We start from the raw sequence: 18,095 nt of genomic DNA, 5'->3' as shown, positions 1-18,095 counted from the left end.
CTTTATTACCCCAAGTGCATATTTGTTGAGAGCTATTTGAATTCAAAGTTACAACTTGCTTGGTGGCAAAAAAAAAAAAAAAATTCTTAAAAATATAAAGTTACTACCATGGCTAATTTACCATTTCGCCATATAAGATGACAAAATTATATGGTATTCTTTTTCTTCGTTATCTACAGAGATGCTTCCAAAAAGATATGTCTAAATATCCATTCTCTCATTGCCTTACCTATTCACACGTACGTTACATGTTGAATTATCCATTCTAAGTACGAACGAGCTTTTTTTGAAATTTACACAAGTTTTAATCATTCGTTTCAAAACTCGTTTACAACTAAATTGCAAGTTTTAGCATTATATAGATCTGTGTATATTATGCTTATACTAACATGGCGTACGTGGGTATATCAACTCAAGGGGCATACAAAATTAGCAACTATGAGTGAAAAAATAACAAGAAGAAGAAGAAACAGATGGCCATCTCCGTAGAGTTAATTTATTCAATAAGTTAAGGCGGGATTTTAGCTTTGATCCTTTTGGACCTTGTACGTAAAAAGAACAATGCGATCGAGTTTTGTAGAACTATCAATAAGTATTTTCGAATATATATAAATGAACCAAAATTATTTTTCTTTTGTTTTGGTTGGGATATGACAAGAGAAAACGCAAAGAGAATATAGGAGTAGAGAAATAAGCAAGGGCATTAAGAGGGGTCGCATAAAGTGACAAAGGAAGGACATCACACGACAGCTTTGGATGGTCGGATCAATATATTGTTGTCAAATTATAACAATATAATGTTACAAAAAAAATACAGACGCATAGTCCCCGCATGGTGTCATCATTTCTCTTCTTGCCCCGCTTTAATATTTCTTTCCAAAAAAATGTATTCCTTTTTAAAATATTTCTTTCCTTTTCTTAGTTGTTCCCCTTATATTAAACTAATCTTTATTTATTCAACAACATATATGTGTTGTAAGTTGTACGATAAAGATTATATCGTTGCCTTTTTGGTGAGTTTCATTAGTTGTGCCCGTAACCCGAAGTCAACTTTACATGTTCCGAATATGTCGAGAGCGTCAACGAGATTAATGCCTTTGGGATTTGATAGTGTGATACATGTCTTTGAGATAATGCTTTTGGGATTTGATAGTGAATTTATTCTCCCAGCCTCACTTTATCTCTTTCGACTGAGCTACACTGAATTGTTTTATGGCTATTGATCGAAATTGCCGTGTTTCTAACCTGATTTTTTTTTTGTATCTTACATTATTCTAAGGATGGGAGCTTTTTGTTCAATCGTCAAAAGTAAAAAAACTTGTTTTGGGGATTTCATGTGAACTCGATCTCCATTATACTACTATATAGACTGACATATAGACTGACAACACTAAAAGTATACCCAAAAAAAAAAAAATCGCGGTAACCCACATGAAAATTAACGCTAATTCAGATTAGATTTATGAATAATATTTGTAATTTGGTGACCTTTTAGGCCGATGATGTTAATCTTATTCGTACCTGAAATCTGAGACTTGTCCCACATCCAAACCGTTTGCTAGTTCAAATATGTAGATCAAATGTTTTAATCTGACAACCTCTCTACTAGTTGATATTAAACTTATATGAAATTGAGATCCAGAGAGTTTGGTACGCATCAAAATCAGCTAGTTCACATTATAATGTCTGGTATTTATTCCTAAACTGAGAACCTCTTTAATAATCGATGTTAAACGTGTAGAAATTTAAAATATGAAATTTGACTCACATCAAAACTGTTCATTAGTTACGTTCAAATTATGTTAAGAATATTATTTTTAACTCGGTTAGAAACCACCGATCAAATAGGTGGTTCTCAATTTCGAAAAACATCCACAAGCTTTGTTTGTGTATTTACCCGATCCAATATTACTGTTACTCAAAGCTAGGTGATCAGTCTGATAGGACCGGACTAGAATAGTCATAGTTACAGCCTTGGTTAGATATAATGCTTTGAAACGAAACTACCAGTTGTTCAGAGATCACTGAAGGTGTAATTATTGAAGGGGTAAAGAGAGAGGAAGAAAGGTGATGGATGTGAAAACAAATAATGCAAAGTTTTTAATACATACAAAAAAAAGCAAAGTAAAATAAATAAGACGATATGATTACATTCGCCAACCCACACTTCAGTCTCTTCCCCACTTCTGAAGGCCCATTAATCAGATTCATATTATCACTCATGATTATTATTTTTTCAAATAGAAAAAAAAATTACCCTTTTCCTCTTTTTGGCCAGATGTGAATGATAAAAAATATTAAACACTCACGCACACACGAACATTAATGTGTAAAAAGAAAACGATCTGATTGCGAGGTACGTGTATGTTCCTTCGCTATACTATTATTCCCACGGACAAACGCGAGGTCATGGTGACGTTGTCCTTACGACAGGAAGCTAAACTAAACTACACTAGAATAAATATGCCGGAGAAAAAAAAAGCTTGTTCTTATTACAAAAGAACTTTATAAATTTCTACTAGAAAAAAATCCAGTAATAGAACAGAAATCTAGAATCACTAGAGATGAGGCAGAGTTATGAAAAAGATAAACCTTTTGAAAAATACAAAACTGTATAAAATAATAATATCACAGAGTAATATATGGCAAGATACAATATGATATTTTTATCGCTCTCAAACTCGGCGTTTTACATAATATCCTACAATACTAATATAATGTGAAACTACTTGGTATATACAAAAAACAATCTGTTAAAATATGATATGGTAGTCGTTCATACGTGTTCTGTTAATTTATCATGGTTTAAATTTTAAAATAGGGATCGCATACTTGTTTGTTATATAATTTAGACCATCTCCAACCATGGGTTCTTAAAATTTTGGTCAAAGTTCTCAAAATATTATATAAAATGAAAATATGTTAAAAAAGAAGAGAGAATTCTAAAAAATGGAAAGAAGAATTCTAGAATAAGAGATTATAGATACCCTCTCTCCTCTTTTAAAAACATTTCTAATATTTTATTATTATTATTATATACATATAGTTTTAAAATCTACTACTAGAATTCCCCATTGGAGATAGTCTTATAAGTCACATATTAATACTGTTTTTTTTGTTTCCACTGTTTTTTTGTCTTTTTTTTTGTTTGCTCTAAGCAACAAAAGTACAGCGCGAGTTACCAAAAGCAGGTACATTGGAGAAATTTTCTTTGAAGTTTCTAAGAATATAAAAATAATTTTTTAGGATATATGAACAGTGAATGATCTGTTTGAGTTTTGTGTCCCCATTGGTGAATCTTTCACTAACAAACCAAAAAATGGTCGAGAACAAAATAGTTAAGATGGGTCCAAAAAAATTTTTGAGTAGAAACCAATGATCAATCAATAGGTGCCTTAAAAACTCATTAAAACTGATCTTAAAACTGATCCTTAAAATCGTTATATAAGGATTGTTTATAAGTTATTGAGTTTTTTCTATTTCTTTTATTTCATTTTACCTAGGTTTTTGGGCAAAAATCTCTCTAAAATTGCTGATGGACATGATCTAATGACGTAACTGATGCTGCTACTATTGACGAGGTTCCTTTTTTATCGACTAGAAAATTAACGACAGAATGGATGTACATAATTTAGTCAAACATTTGTTGTCATTTGCTATAATATGCGGGAATTATTGTTAATTATCATTTATTAATGTTAACCATGCGAATAATTGTTAGCAACAGACCATGGGGTTACTTAAAAAAAAATCAGCAATCAACAAAAAAAAAAATCAACCAAAAATTACAAACAAAAAAATAAAGTAAAACAAAAATACAATATAACACACAAAATGACTAAAGAAACTGTTACAGAGACACGAAAATTAAAAACCAAATTAAATTAGACAAAAGAACAGTAATCACATGCTAACGCATGGAATATCCCGTTGTTGCTGCAGTTAAGAACAAAACAAAATGTTCGGACCTTATAACTTTTCACATTTGTGAAGTGCAAATTCTAGTTCATAATATTCTTGAATTAATGTTATATGAAACAAAACTTACAGAAGTCATATTCTGTTAAATGGTTAATGAAACAAAATTCTTCTATAGTAGATAAAAGACTTACTTTGATGTATAAAACAAATGTGCATTACTTCAACTATGGGAATAAATGCGTTATCATAACTTTAAACGTGTGGTTAACCTAATATATAAAAGCATTTTGAAAAAAAAAAAGGCACTTTGATGTGTTATAAAAGTACAAATATAGGTTAATGTACACAGGTATACATAAAGGGGAAAAAAGTGAGCTTCGAAGTTGATAAACGGTGGGGTTTCTAAACTTGATGAAAATATTACAAAATGCAATCTTGCAAAAGGTAAAACGAGAAAAAGGTAAGAAACTTTTCTCTATTGTATGATTAATAAATTTTTCTATTTTTCATTAGGTGCAAATTTTTAAACGAGAAAATGTCAAATAGGAGTCTAATTCATCAAATCATAATCATGATATCCTCACACAGCGTACAGCGGAATAGATTTGCACCTAAGATTTTTCATCATTGCTCCTCCTAATCTATAATTCAATGTATTCCTTTTTAGATTCCCAAAATAATAGCAATCTATAAATTATTTGAGTACTACATCATTTTGTAAGAAAATATGAAATCCTAGCTATAAGAAAGTGATAGATGTGTATATATTCCCGTCACATCTCCAGCCATTTTTTTCCATGGAAAATTATTTCAGAACTAAATATAAATGTTGTAAAGAAATCTTTTCGAAAACGCCAATTCTAAAAGATATGGATTTTTTTTTCCGACTAGAGGATTTGGATTTGTTGAAACAATGATTACAAAACGGTGCAATTATCCATCTCTATTCGTTCGAACTGTACAAATACCTTTAACACATATATGCAAATTTTTGTCAAAAGTAAAAAAAAAAAATTCGAGAAGTAATCTTCAGTCTTCAATCATAAATTTTCAAAACACGATTTTTCTATAGTGCCTTTTGTCCAACAAAATGTATTGCCTTTCTATAAGTAGGAATGTAGAATAATTAGAATTTGGATTTCATATAAATATCCATAGAAATAGGCATTTCATATACATAAGTAACACAATAGATGAACGCCGTTTCAGGGACGTAACGGGACGCCGTAACAAAAGCTGACTGCCGTTTAAGCGACACGACGTTAACTCCCACTACCTCTTCAGCTTTCTCTCGAGTACTCTGACGCGTTTTCTCCATTTTCTTCTTTCTTTCTCGATTTTCTTTAACATATTACATCAACGAAACTATTCTCCCTTTTGTCTAGACGACATTTATCAATTCATTAATAATGCATCTCAAGCTTGTGAAAAAACCTAAAACATATATATATATATATTATATATATATCCCATATATTGATTTCATAACTACCTTCGTAAATTAGCTAGCAATCGATAAAGTACCATGTATTTACTTGTTTACTTTTTCTTTTTACACTGAATTTATACTGCAAGCAGATAGTTATTTTTAGGTTAACTGTTAAATATAGGGCCCTTAAATATATTGCCAAAGATTAATCTGTGTTTTGTACAAGCATTGATTTTAAGAGCACAGAACCAGATTAATCTTAGTTTGGAAAAGCTAAGTGGACAACTGGTTCAAGTTTTGTAATATTGTCACCTAAAAAATGTACATCTTGGTAGTAACCGAATATCTAGTGCTAGATCTAGTGAAGAGAAAGTTGCAAGGCCATTGAACCAACATATATTAGAAAAAAAAAATTGAGCACATGAATATTTTCTTTCCACGCTATATAATAGCATCACCAAAAAACACTTCAATTAGTAACTTCAATCCCCTAAAAATTTTTACATATTATCATCATATATGTATATATAATAGCATCACCCAAAAAAAACATATGATTGTTCTAATCCCTTAAAGTTCATTGACCCAATAATATAACAAAATATAAACTCTATTTAATATGGATCAGATCAAAATCAACGTTCATATTTTTTCTACATCACTATTAATTTTAAAACCAGGAGAATGAAAAACAATTTGCATTTTAGTCACATGTAAATCTTCCAACAAAGCCAATCCAAATGGACCCACCTGCAAGTTTGTTTTTCCAACATTTATATATCTATCGAAAAACTCACATGGATGGATCAATTGGATTATTGTCTCAACCCAAAATCAAACCAAAAGATCCACCACTACCAAAACTCCCTCTCTGTCTCTCTCTCATACACACACACACAATCTCATCTCCTCAAGGTTTTGTGTAAAAGAAAGAGAGACATGGGTGCGATAAACCAAGGAATAAGCTTATTCGATGAACCACAAAACATCGTAAACCCTCATAATAGTAACCATTTAGGTTTCTTTTTCTCTTTTCCTAGTCACACATTATCCTCGTCATCTTCCTCGACTTCATCTTCTCCTTCTTCTCTTGTGTCTCCATTTCTAGGTCATTACTCCTTAAACTCCTTCCTTCACAATAACCCCTCTTCCTTTGTAACTCACCCTCAAGATCCCATCCATCCCATGGCGAATATCCCAGAAACCCTAATCTCGTCAAAGCAAAGGGATGCTCATGATAGTATTGTTAATCTTGATCATCATCGTCTTACCGGTGATATATCATCCCAAAGACCCTCTCCAAACTTATGGTAAGTTAGTTACGATAAATAATAAAATTAAATAAGTTAAAGTCTCTAAGGTTCTCTACAACTACAACTATAAGATCTCAAATCTCCTTTTTTTCCTTTCCCGACATAAGATATTGATTCGCTTTATGAGGAATTATCACATATTCATCTTATATTAAAACAGTTAGGGGGTAATTAGATCATAGTTAAGTCATCAAGCGCCTAAAATTCAATAAATAGTGTTATTTGTGAATTTCCTAAGATTCATAGCATCCCCTCATATATATATATATATATATATATATATATATATATATATATATATATATACTCTTACATATACATACCGTCATTTAAAGTCTACAACTTTTGCATACGAGAAATCCTAATATAAAATTATAATTTCTAAAACATTCTGAATGCATATATAAACTAATAAAAGTTCACATAATTTTAAACAATTTTTCTTTGTATGTTGTACCGAAATTTAATTGGTTAGAGGTGCCATGCACACATGACACAGCCAATTATGTAAAATACGTTGTGTTAATGTGATTTAGGGCATGGAGTAGCCAAGCAGGATACGACTACAGCGAGAAAAACGGCCATGGAAGCGAGATTGATGTAGACGATATTGATGATGATGTTGGTGATGGCGGTGGTATTGATGATCATCATCATCATCAACGTCATGATGGTCCTCGTCGTCAGAAACATAACACGAATTTGTTAGGAGTAGTGTCTACTCTGAAGATGAAGAAGCTGAAGACGAGAAGAAAAGTGAGGGAGCCTCGGTTTTGCTTCAAGACACTAAGCGATGTTGATGTCTTAGATGATGGATATAGATGGAGAAAATATGGCCAGAAAGTTGTCAAGAACACTCAACATCCCAGGTATTTTACCTTTCTTAATCTTAGATAATTCAAATAAATAACTACTTTTCTTATAATGATAAGAAATTTCACTCTATTTCAGTATTTGTTTAGTCAGTATGAGTTATATATCAGTTGTCTCTTTGACTTTCATTATTGCTTGGGGTTACTTATCATAGGAACTTACAGACTCGAACCAGTAGAATTTTTCAAGTATCTAAAGTTAAGTAATATGATGAGAACATGGAGCCTCAAAAGATGCAAAGTTACCTATGAGCCATGTAAAGACTGAAAATTGCTTTAAGATTTTACTAATGAATTGAAAATTATTACTAAAATCTGTACTAATTGCTATCAGTTATGTGATTATGTCATAACAAAGACTCATGGCCCAGTGGGATAATTAGTTATGCGATAAGAGTATATAAGAAAAGAAGATAACCGTTTACAAAAGTAAATAATTTTATGTGGAAGAGTTTGAGTATTATGTGAGACATATGGGGTTTCCTTAAGATTCCCTCTCTCTTTCTCTCTCTAGTTGACATTGGACATTTACCAACAATGATTTGTTTGGGTAATTGGTATAGTTCTTCAAAAATTTAACTTTAGTTCTTTTGTAAAGTTTCATCATGAGCTCACTACAAAGTTCCATTTGCCTTCTTAATATATGTTTGATGCAGCACTATATGTATTCGGTTCAAATCAAAATTTTAAAGCGTATTTAGATACACAAGAATTGTTTCCCGTAAAAGATGTTCCTTTTGTGATATGTATATATATATTTAGCATGATTATATCTGCATATGATTTTACATGTACATGAATTTTGATTTAGTTCAAAATATGATATTATTTTCTAGACTATCCTTGAAAATGTATATAATGTTGTGATGCATTTGTCATAATAAAATTGACAGAATTAATTAATAGTATATTTTAAAATTGGCAGGAGCTATTACAGATGCACACAAGACAAGTGTAGGGTGAAGAAGAGAGTGGAGAGACTGGCAGATGATCCAAGAATGGTAATCACTACTTACGAAGGAAGACATCTTCACTCTCCTTCTAATCATCTCGATGACGACTCCCTCTCCTCCTCCCACCACTCTCCTCTCTCCAACTTCTTCTGGTGATTCTATTTTTTTTTTCTTTTTAAAACTAAAATTTATCTATCCTGCATCGATCTAAACATCGCTATACTTTGATAGAAAAAGAAGGTAATAACTACATATATGTTCTTCTCGTTAGGAAATAGGTACGATGTCTTTATGTGTAGTGTGTTTGTGTGGTCGTTTAGGTTCGAATTTTGTAAGATGATTAATTAATGTACCTTTTCCATCCTGAAGATTATATATGCGAATGTATTCGGAGACATCTGCTCTTTTTTAAAAAAGAATTAATGTGTTAAAGCTTTGGGTGGTATTGATATATATTCGAGTGTTTTATTTACAGTAATAGTTCTTGTTTACTTTATATTGCTTCTAGAGTTTGTTTAGTATTTTTTTTGTAACTATAGTAGTTTAGTACACATTAGCAAACTGTAATTTAACAGTGTGAAACCGTAATTATAAGTTTGACCAAACTCTACCACACACCTATGGCTTTGATCATGTTAACTGATGGGTATAAAAAAATGTATTATTTTAATTATCAACGGGCCGAAGCCAATTTAAATATGTCTTAATGGGCCCCAAAGAAACAGCGTGCTGAGCCTAAGTTTGTAACTGATGGGCTTCTTTCATCTTTCGTGAGTGGGCTTCTCAAAAAGTTACACTTGCGGAAACAAAGAGAAATTCATCTTTATCGCCCAATAGACATATCAAAGTTCACGAAGATAACTACCACCGTGACGAACCAACGAAGTAAGAAAACAAAGTTGACGATAAGCGTTTAAGCACGTGAGCGTCTCGATGCCCAAAGCTAACTAAATTTTAAACAATAGTAACACGTTGATCAAGTTAACTTACGAAACCTTATTACCAAAAAAGAACGATAAACTAATATATAAATTAAATTCATAAGTTACGAGGACATGAAAAGTTGTGACCCGCTTGCTCCGCCGAGTCCGAGGGAGACCCCCACGTGACTCCCTCGTGGACCGCACGTTCGCGTCCTTAATTCAAGGTCTTATTTATATTCATAATAATGTATTTAACAGAATAATTTAATCTAAGTTAATAGCTAATTGTGTTACATCACCCATTGTCTCGACATATTTTTACTAATTGTTTATTATTAACTTAATGATACTCTTTTAAAGCAATTCAAACCATTGAAAAGTTAAAGCAAACGTAATCCTCACGCCCCAGCATTAATGAAATACTCGTATTAATATTGGTGAATTTTCTTTTTTTTTATATGTTCAAAGAATACTGGTAATTAAAAACGAGAAAGCTGGAGGGAAGTATTTTTTTAAGTTTTACTAAACATTGACGAATCTGAGCCGTCGCTTTTTGTTTCTTTGTCTCTTCGTCGTGAAAAGAAGGAAGATTCCTAGGTGAGATGAATTCAGCTATTTATTTGACTAAACTATCTTTATTTTACATAAGGTAAGTTACAATTAATCAGCTTTTTAACAATTAATCAGCTTTTTCTATTAAGCTGGAAGAGTTTGACGCCAAGAATACAGAGATTAGATAATTATTATATACTATTCCGATTATAATTCGGTTTGATCATTTGAATCTATCAGACAAATTAAAAGCCATATTGTAACAAAAATATATAACGAATAAACAACGAATAATAAAGTAAACTACAATCTGAAAACCACAATTTGAATTGACAGAACAGAAAATAAATTGCCGTCAAGTTTTATTAGCTTTCAATTTAAAGTTAATTGATTAGCAAACAGATAATTGACTTATGTATCTTATATATTCTTTTTTTAATTACTAAAAAATTGAAATTAATTCTAAGTTTTAAAATCAAAATAGAAAAAGAATAATAATAATAATATATTAAATAAGTTTTTTCGTGTTGACATTTTTAATTTATTTTTACGAGTTATTGTTTGTTCCACGTTTTTGTTTTAAATTTCCGACCATGAATTATTAAACATTTTAAACTTTGTATATAATATTTCATAAAATTTAACAAAATTGGTTATACAGTTTTTTTTTATGAGACGTTTAATTAATCAATGTTGTTTTCAGAAGTATTAGCTGTATATGGCAGAGAGCTCACACGCATGGAAATGGGTTTGTCTCTAATGTTTACTTACAATATTTTTTTTGTACCAATGTGTAGATTGCGAAACCTCAAACTTGTGAACAAGATTCGCACGTACGGAGAGAATTGTATGTGAGATAGACGCCTCGAGAATGAAAAAACTACGATTTTTTTGTTAAATTAAACAAAACTACGACTATATTGATTTTAGATTACGTACACATCGCAATCCTTCACCTATATACGTAATACGTTACAAAAGATATCTAAATGAAATGCATGGTCCGTTTTGCACTGACACGTATATAGAGTATTTTTATTTGTACACAGTTAAAACCAAAAAAACATGCAGACACACAACGACGTTTCAACATGAATTATTGGTCTATACAGTAAAAACGATCGTACGTAATATGATAGTAAGATGATAGAACATTGTTGTAATTATGCATTTTTATCAATTGCATAAATTATATTGAATCGTAAATTATGTTCAGGTATTTAGTAATTCTACCAACTTTATGATAGGAAAATTCTTCTACGGTTTTGCAAACCACTTACCTGTTTACTTTATTTTTCCTTCAATTTCACCTTTAAGTTTTCTACTTCCTGCAATTCATTTGCAAGGCTATCATTCATATATCTATTGTGTAGTGGCTTTTTGTATTGTGCTTATTCCTGTATTTAATTATTTGTTTCTTGAGTTCTTGATATCAGACAAATAGCAATGAAACCCACGTACGCACCCAATAATTTGCGTCAGTTATAGTATTGTTGACAAGTTGTCAAAATAATATATAATAAAAATTTATGCATGAAAAATAAATGTATTAAGAATATCTATTAGGAAGATAATAGTTTAATTAAGAAAATTGTATGGATGAGAAGGAAACACACGTGGGAGAGAGAGAGAGAGAGAGCGGAAGAGGTCAATTCGGCGGAGACAGGAAAGGGACGGCGGCCCACGGCGGAGGGAGACGTTGTTAGGGGAAGTTTCCGACAAGAACAGCTTGCATGCACGGTGGCCCACGTGCTCCGTCCCCACCACCGTCGCGCGTGTTCAAGCTTGATAGCTACTCGTCTCTCTCCCTCTCTTCTCCACCATTTCCTTAGTTTAAGCGTGTATGTTTACTCAATATCTACACGCGCGTACATATCAGTGTGTTGTCTGTATAAGTACAATTACAATTATACATGAAGCCTGTAACTAGGTATGTATGTATATTATGTATATGTAATTATGTATTAATGGATGATGTGTGTCCATTGTATTTTTCCAAATATATATATATATATATATATTATGTTTCTTGGAAATACATGTGTAACTTATATTTTATATAAGTAGCATGTACAAGTAGTCTTATTCGTAGCTAATATTAAAATACGATATTTTAGGACGGTTTTGTAGTTAGATTGATTGATGCACTTGTTATGTATAGCTTCCGAGAAAGACACAAAGTATATTTAGTATAAAAAAATACGACAGACAGAAATTTAAAATATCTGGTTCGATCTATAAGCTATAAAATCCCAGGCTGATGAGCAATTTCTTAAGATTTCTCAAATCACGCATTTATGCGATTTTGTTTTTGGACTAACACATTTATAAGAAATCTTTACTGGTATTAAGTGGTTTTTCGCTAGATAACAAGGTTAATGACCAGAATTCTTTATACAGTAATTTATTTTTCTTTACAAATTAAATAGGGAAACAACCTTAAAAATACACCAACATAAATTATACAAAATTCTTGGAATTATATTTTTAGTCATTAACTAACGAAATCACTTATTATCAGTCAAGATTTCGCATAAATGTCTTTGTCAAAAAGTTATATAAACGTTAGTAATTTTTTTCCATCCAGTTCAATGGTGTAACCTATGGAAGCTATAATGCATAAAAAGTTATATAAAAAGCAAGTCTAACATTATTAAACTATTACTCAACTTTTGGTCGTTTAATCATATAAATAGAGATTGCTGGCTTTAGAACAGAGTTTAGCACATTAATTTTCTTAGTTATCGAATTACCATTTTGCGAAATCTTTAGTTGCAACGGACAGGGAGATTATGTTTTTTGGATACAGAAAGCTAATGTTATATTTGGGAGTATTTGAGACTAGTATTTGAGACATTTTTGTTTTGTTTGTGTTATTTTGAGGCATCTGATGGCTAATTCTCCATTAACAATCGGTTATTATGTAAAATATATTTGCTATATATTGTGAAAATCATATATTTACGCTGCACACGACAACAGCAAAAAAAACGCTGCACATTATTATGATGCGTATAAAGCTACATATTACCCGGATAAACCTTTCTTTAAGTAACATTAAAAGTCTAAAGTCCTAAAACTCATGATTTGTTTTAGGTTTGGGTAGTAGTAAGAAAAGAAAAATAAATAATTAAAAGCAAAGGAACATGAACTCCGAAGAGCGAGGGGAGTGAAGACAGTCCACGTAGGTGGAGAGAGAAAGAGAAGAGCACGTGAGGCGCACGTTCCTTGTGTAAGATTTGTTGTGCCAATGTTGGTGCAGTGTCACAGAAACATGAAACCCAGACTTTGTTTTTAATTTCAGGCGAAGGTCCATTTCTCCATGTTATTTATCAATCCCTTAAAGTTTAGATTTAAAATTATATTAGTGAGCACCCTATCATTTTCAACGTATTTATACATCTAACGCCACTTGAGTTTATCTTATCAATTACTGTTCTATTATACAGCAAATATCCTACTATCTTCCCGTTTGTAAATTATAACTCCGTGACATCATCAATATACAAGAAAGAACGATGCATTCAGCATCCTTTCAAAGTTTTAATTGATAATCTAAATTCTAAGGTATTCGTTATATTTCGGCCAAAAAAAAAACCAGCTGTACTGGAAAATATTCTATAAAAATAAAGTTGCACTGAATAAGGTGGATGGATATGAATTTGGTCCAACGGATCAATTCACCGATAGACAACAAAAAAATGAAAAACGTTTTAATCACCATATGTCAAAAGGGACCACATTTGTTACGAAAATATTACACTCATATAAAAAAAAAAAAAAAATCTAAGTCTCATCTATTCTTACTTTCCCGTTCCCGTGCACCGTGAATACCCCAAATTAAATCCGACAATAATGAAATAATAGGTCACGTGCATTTACGTGAATAAGATCGGTCGAAATTTATTACACAAAATTTATATATTCCCTTTTTTGTTTATATATTGCAGTTATTAAATTTATTTTAGGAATTCAGAGGAAAAATTAATTCGTCAGCAAGCAAACTAGAATGTTTCAAAGAACTAAAAACGCAAACATTAAAATGGAAAACTGTATATTTACATATTTTTAACAAAGTTATTACTCTTTTCTCTTCTCCATCCCCCAATCCGACAGAACCCGTCTTATGTATAAATAACATAAATACATACATTTAGAATACAGTAGAAAATACAAAAAAATACACCGAAGGAAAATTGGACTGACCCTTGGATGAGTGATGTTGAAAGAATCGGTGTTTCTCTAATTTTCATAATTTTCCTTCAGGAACTTCTTTTATACTCATATCAACCATCTCTATTGTACTGAATCCTCCATCTTCTATTGATCCGATCGTGGACTGCGAGTCTAGCCCCGAGCCCGCCTGTATCTCCTTAAACATGGCCATGACTTGTATCATAGTTGGTCGCTTCCAAGCCCGATCATCCAAACACGCAACCGCGACTTTTAAATGCTGTAAAAGCTCGATCTCTAGTGCTGGATCTTCTTTCATAAGCTCGGGATCGAACACGTCGCTAATCCGTAGTTTCGCATGCTGTTTCACCCATCCAACAAGGTTATTGTCTCCAAAATCCGGCGAATCGGTCGGGCGTTTACCCGTAAGTAGCTCGAGTAAGACCACGCCATAACTATAAACGTCTCCTTTTGTTGAACACCTGAAACTCTGGTAATACTCAGGAGGAACGTAACCGGGAGTGCCGGCTAATGTACTGACGCTCAAATGCGTGTCCATTGCGCTCATAAGCCGGGCCATGCCGAAATCAGAAACCCGAGCTTCCAAGTTTTCGTCGAGCAACACATTGCTCGACTTCATGTCTCTGTGGATGATATGCGGAATGCAGTTGTGGTGAAGAAAGGCCAGCCCTCTAGCCGATCCAATCGCGATTTTCCGTCGCATGGACCAGTTTAGTTTCACGCCAGCTTTCTTCGGGTCGTGCAACACATCTTCCAAGCTCCCGTACTTCATGAACTCGTACACAAGAAGCCGCTCTTCTCCGACTTTGCAGTATCCGAGAAGCGGAACAAGGTTTCGGTGTTTGATCTTCCCAATCGTTTCCATCTCCGCCGTGAACTCTCTATCTCCTTGGCCACTGACGTGGATCAGTTTCTTGATAGCCACAGCACTTCCATCTTTCAAAATCGCTTTGTAGACATCTCCGAACCCACCGGATCCAATCATACTATCGTTGTGGAATCCATTTGTGGCCTCAAGAAGATCCGCAAAAGTGAGTTTCCTCAACGGCTTCTCGAAAGCTGCAAGATTGATACTCAGGGCTTCTTTTGCACCGGTCAGCTTCCAATTCGTGTTGTTAGCAGTTCTGTCGCCTGAGTTTCCATGCCCTTCCGCATACATCTCCAGTGCTGCCTCTTTCTTTCTCCGTCTCTTCCTCATCTCTCTACCAACAAGGATCAGCCCAAATATGCATACAAAGGAGAAGAGCAATCCCATCGCCACGCTACCCGCAAGAGACGCCGGTTTCCTTCCGTGAGATCCCGAACGGTGAGCATTCCTGTCCGGGTTTGCAGGTCCACACCGAGGAAGCGGATAACCACAGAGACCTGAATTGTTCAAGAACTTAGCCGGAGGAAAAGTCTCGAACTGACCCATCTCAGGAATCGGACCGGATAGCAAATTGTTCGACAAATCGATTTCCGTAAGCATAGTAAGCGCAGACATCGCCGGAGGGATCCTCCCGTCGAGCTTATTGCTCGAAAGATCGAGAATGTTTAACCCTCTCATATCACCGACCTCGTCGGGGATCGAACCAGAGAGAAAGTTATGACCCAAATTGAGGATAAACAGATACGTTGTCATCGACCCAATCTCCTTGGGTATGTTTCCAGACAACATGTTATAAGACATGTCGAGGAACATCATCGAGCCGTTGTTATTAAACGTCGGCGACGTATGACCTCCATAGACCCTGGTGAAATTACATGGGTTCCTCTTGGAAACCCGGTTAAGTAGCTCCGGTCTGATTCCTTGAAATTCGAGCAAGTTACCAGCTCCGTGGCACTGTTTCTTCATACCATCGTTTTTTATGTAAACGTACCTTTTACCGGCGATGAAATTCGCAGCGATTTTCCCGGATTGCTTGAACATTTCCGCCGGAATCGTTCCGTTTAAGAAATTGGTGTTGAGATCGAGCCAGATTAGGCTTCTGCAGTCGCCGAGCTCAGCCGGAATGCTTCCGTAGAAAGAATTGTTGCTTAGCTTGAGGATGGCAAGATTCTCTAACCGTCCGATCCACCTGGGAATTTGGCCGGTTAACCGGTTATTCGACAGAGAAATCCAGTTCAGATTGGTACAGTTGCTTAAACCAGAAGGGATTTCACCGGTTAGGTCGTTGAAGTCCAGAATCAGAGTCTCTAAGCTCTTGACATACATCAGCTCTTGAGGGATCTCTCCTTCAAGCATATTCAGCCATAGCTTCAGATCCCGAAGCTTCGATAGAGAGCCTAAGCTCGACGGGATTGTGCCGGAGAGGTAATTGAAGCTCAGGTGAAGCGAAATGAGCTCCGAACAGTTGCTTAAAGTCGGCGGAATCTTCCCGGTGAAGCCGTTGTTCTGAAGGTAAAGCTCCTGGAGAGTGTTTTTAGGGTTTCCGCAGAGATTTGAGAGAATATGACCGGAAAATTTGTTGGAGCTGAGATCTAGCGTTAGCAGCGAAGCGGAGAGATTCGTCAGAGACTCAGGTAGTTCGCCGGAAAAGTCGTTGAAAGACAGATCGAGTACCTTGAGTCCCCTCATCTTCAGTAACGTATCCATCGGTAACTCGCCGGAGAAGTTGTTACTCGACAACACGAGTGACTCCAGAAGGGAACAAGTGCCGAAGAAAGGAGGAACCGTACCGTAAAAGTGGTTTCCGGAGAGATCGAGTCCAGTGAGTGTATCACACGCGCCGGAGAGAAGCTCGGGGATCTCGCCGGTGAATTTGTTCTCGGCGAGAGAGAGGTACTGGAGACTTTTGAGCGGCAGTGAAGGGATGAGTCCGGCGAATTGGTTGCCGGAGATGTTCAACGACTTGAGCTGTGTGCAAGAGGATATAGCACGGGAGAAATCGCCGGATAATTTGTTCCCAGAGATGTCGAGATGTTGCAGAGCCGAACAATCTCCGAGAGATGGAATCCCAGTGGAGAAATTGTTGGAAGAAACATCGAGAAACTCGAGATTCGCGCAACGGGAAACATCCACGTCTCCACTGATTTTGTTTCCGCTAATCGCCAAATGCTTCAACTCTCCACAGCCATCGGAGAGAACCCAACCGACGACGTTAGAACCGGAGAGCGAATTCGAGGAGAGATCCAGAACTTCCAAGTTACTAAGCTTCAACCTGCCTGAAATTCTCCCGGGAAAGTCGAGGGTATTCGAGGAGACGTTAAGAAATTTCAGTCCGACGCAAGAACCAAGGCTCGACAAAGTCGATACAGGACCCGAAATAGAGTTCCTCGATAGATCCAAGCTGGTGAGAGAGGCAGAGCACTTGAAACCAGAAATGGAGCCATTGATGTAAGAGCCTGAGAGAAACAGAGACTCTAATCCGGCGAGTGACATGAGAGAGGAAGCCACGGCACTGAATCCGACGTTGAGAGGCTTGGAACTGAGATCAATCGAAGAAACCTTGTCGTCTCTACAAGTCACGCCATCGAAGGTACACGGGTTTCTGTTGGGAGACCAGTCTGGGAGAAGATTTTTGTCAGGAAGAACGTTTTTAAAGCTTATAAGCTGATGGATTTCTCTGTACAAAGACTGAGATGGTGAAGCTTGAAGGGAAAGAGAGAAGAAAAAGAAGAAGAAGAGAGTCGTTTCAGCTAGAAAGAAGCTTGAAAAAGTCTTCATTCTCGCAGTTTTTGAGAGAGAGATGTGGAAGCAGAGAAGATGAAAGGGGGAATCTAGGGTTTTGGTTCCACCATTAGAGAGGAAGTGGAAGCTCTAGAGAGAGATTTGAGAAAAGGCGAAGAGAGAGAAGAGAGTCAAAAGACAGAAGAAGGAAGATGGAAGAAGGTATTTATCAAATGGTGAAGGGAAGAGTGGTCACAGCTGTGCACTCACATGCCATGTTACCTCTTCTTCTGATTATCTATATTATTAAAAATAATATTGATTTCAATTTCGATAACAGATACAAACA

At 34.8% G+C, this 18,095-nt stretch overlaps 3 protein-coding genes across 3 annotated transcripts; 2 read left to right on the top strand and 1 right to left on the bottom strand.

The window, feature by feature from the left end:
- Positions 1-6,191: 6,191 nt before the first annotated feature.
- LOC18029039 (probable WRKY transcription factor 13) lies at positions 6,192-8,874 on the top strand. The gene is made up of 3 exons (XM_006411681.2): positions 6,192-6,660; positions 7,200-7,532; positions 8,461-8,874. Exons 1-3 carry the CDS (start codon positions 6,290-6,292, stop codon positions 8,642-8,644), a joined length of 888 nt encoding a protein of 295 aa, XP_006411744.1. The 5' UTR covers positions 6,192-6,289; the 3' UTR covers positions 8,645-8,874.
- A 4,363-nt stretch (positions 8,875-13,237) lies between these two features.
- On the top strand, positions 13,238-13,441 carry LOC112081852 (peptide POLARIS). The gene is given in 3 exon segments (XM_024148616.1): positions 13,238-13,255; positions 13,257-13,296; positions 13,413-13,441. Coding segments are annotated over 3 exon segments (87 nt in total).
- Positions 13,442-13,983: 542 nt separating this feature from the next.
- LOC18029038 (protein BRASSINOSTEROID INSENSITIVE 1) lies at positions 13,984-17,963 on the bottom strand. Its single transcript, XM_006411680.2, has one exon. It carries the CDS (start codon positions 17,801-17,803, stop codon positions 14,213-14,215), a length of 3,591 nt encoding a protein of 1,196 aa, XP_006411743.1. The 5' UTR covers positions 17,804-17,963; the 3' UTR covers positions 13,984-14,212.
- Positions 17,964-18,095: the final 132 nt, after the last annotated feature.

This window comes from Eutrema salsugineum, unplaced genomic scaffold (assembly GCF_000478725.1).
Source record: "Eutrema salsugineum unplaced genomic scaffold, Eutsalg1_0 scaffold_1, whole genome shotgun sequence".
Lineage (NCBI taxonomy): Eukaryota > Viridiplantae > Streptophyta > Magnoliopsida > Brassicales > Brassicaceae > Eutrema > Eutrema salsugineum.
This window is presented reverse-complemented; position numbering and strand designations above follow the sequence as displayed.

Coding starts and splice junctions, on each gene's coding strand:
- LOC18029038 (XM_006411680.2), bottom strand. CDS start 17,803: ATGAAGACTTTTTCAAGCTTCTTTCTAGCTGAAACGACTCTCTTCTTC.
- LOC18029039 (XM_006411681.2), top strand. CDS start 6,290: ATGGGTGCGATAAACCAAGGAATAAGCTTATTCGATGAACCACAAAAC. Junction 6,661..7,199: donor AGACCCTCTCCAAACTTATG/GTAAGTTAGTTA, acceptor AATGTGATTTAG/GGCATGGAGTAGCCAAGCAG. Junction 7,533..8,460: donor AAGAACACTCAACATCCCAG/GTATTTTACCTT, acceptor TAAAATTGGCAG/GAGCTATTACAGATGCACAC.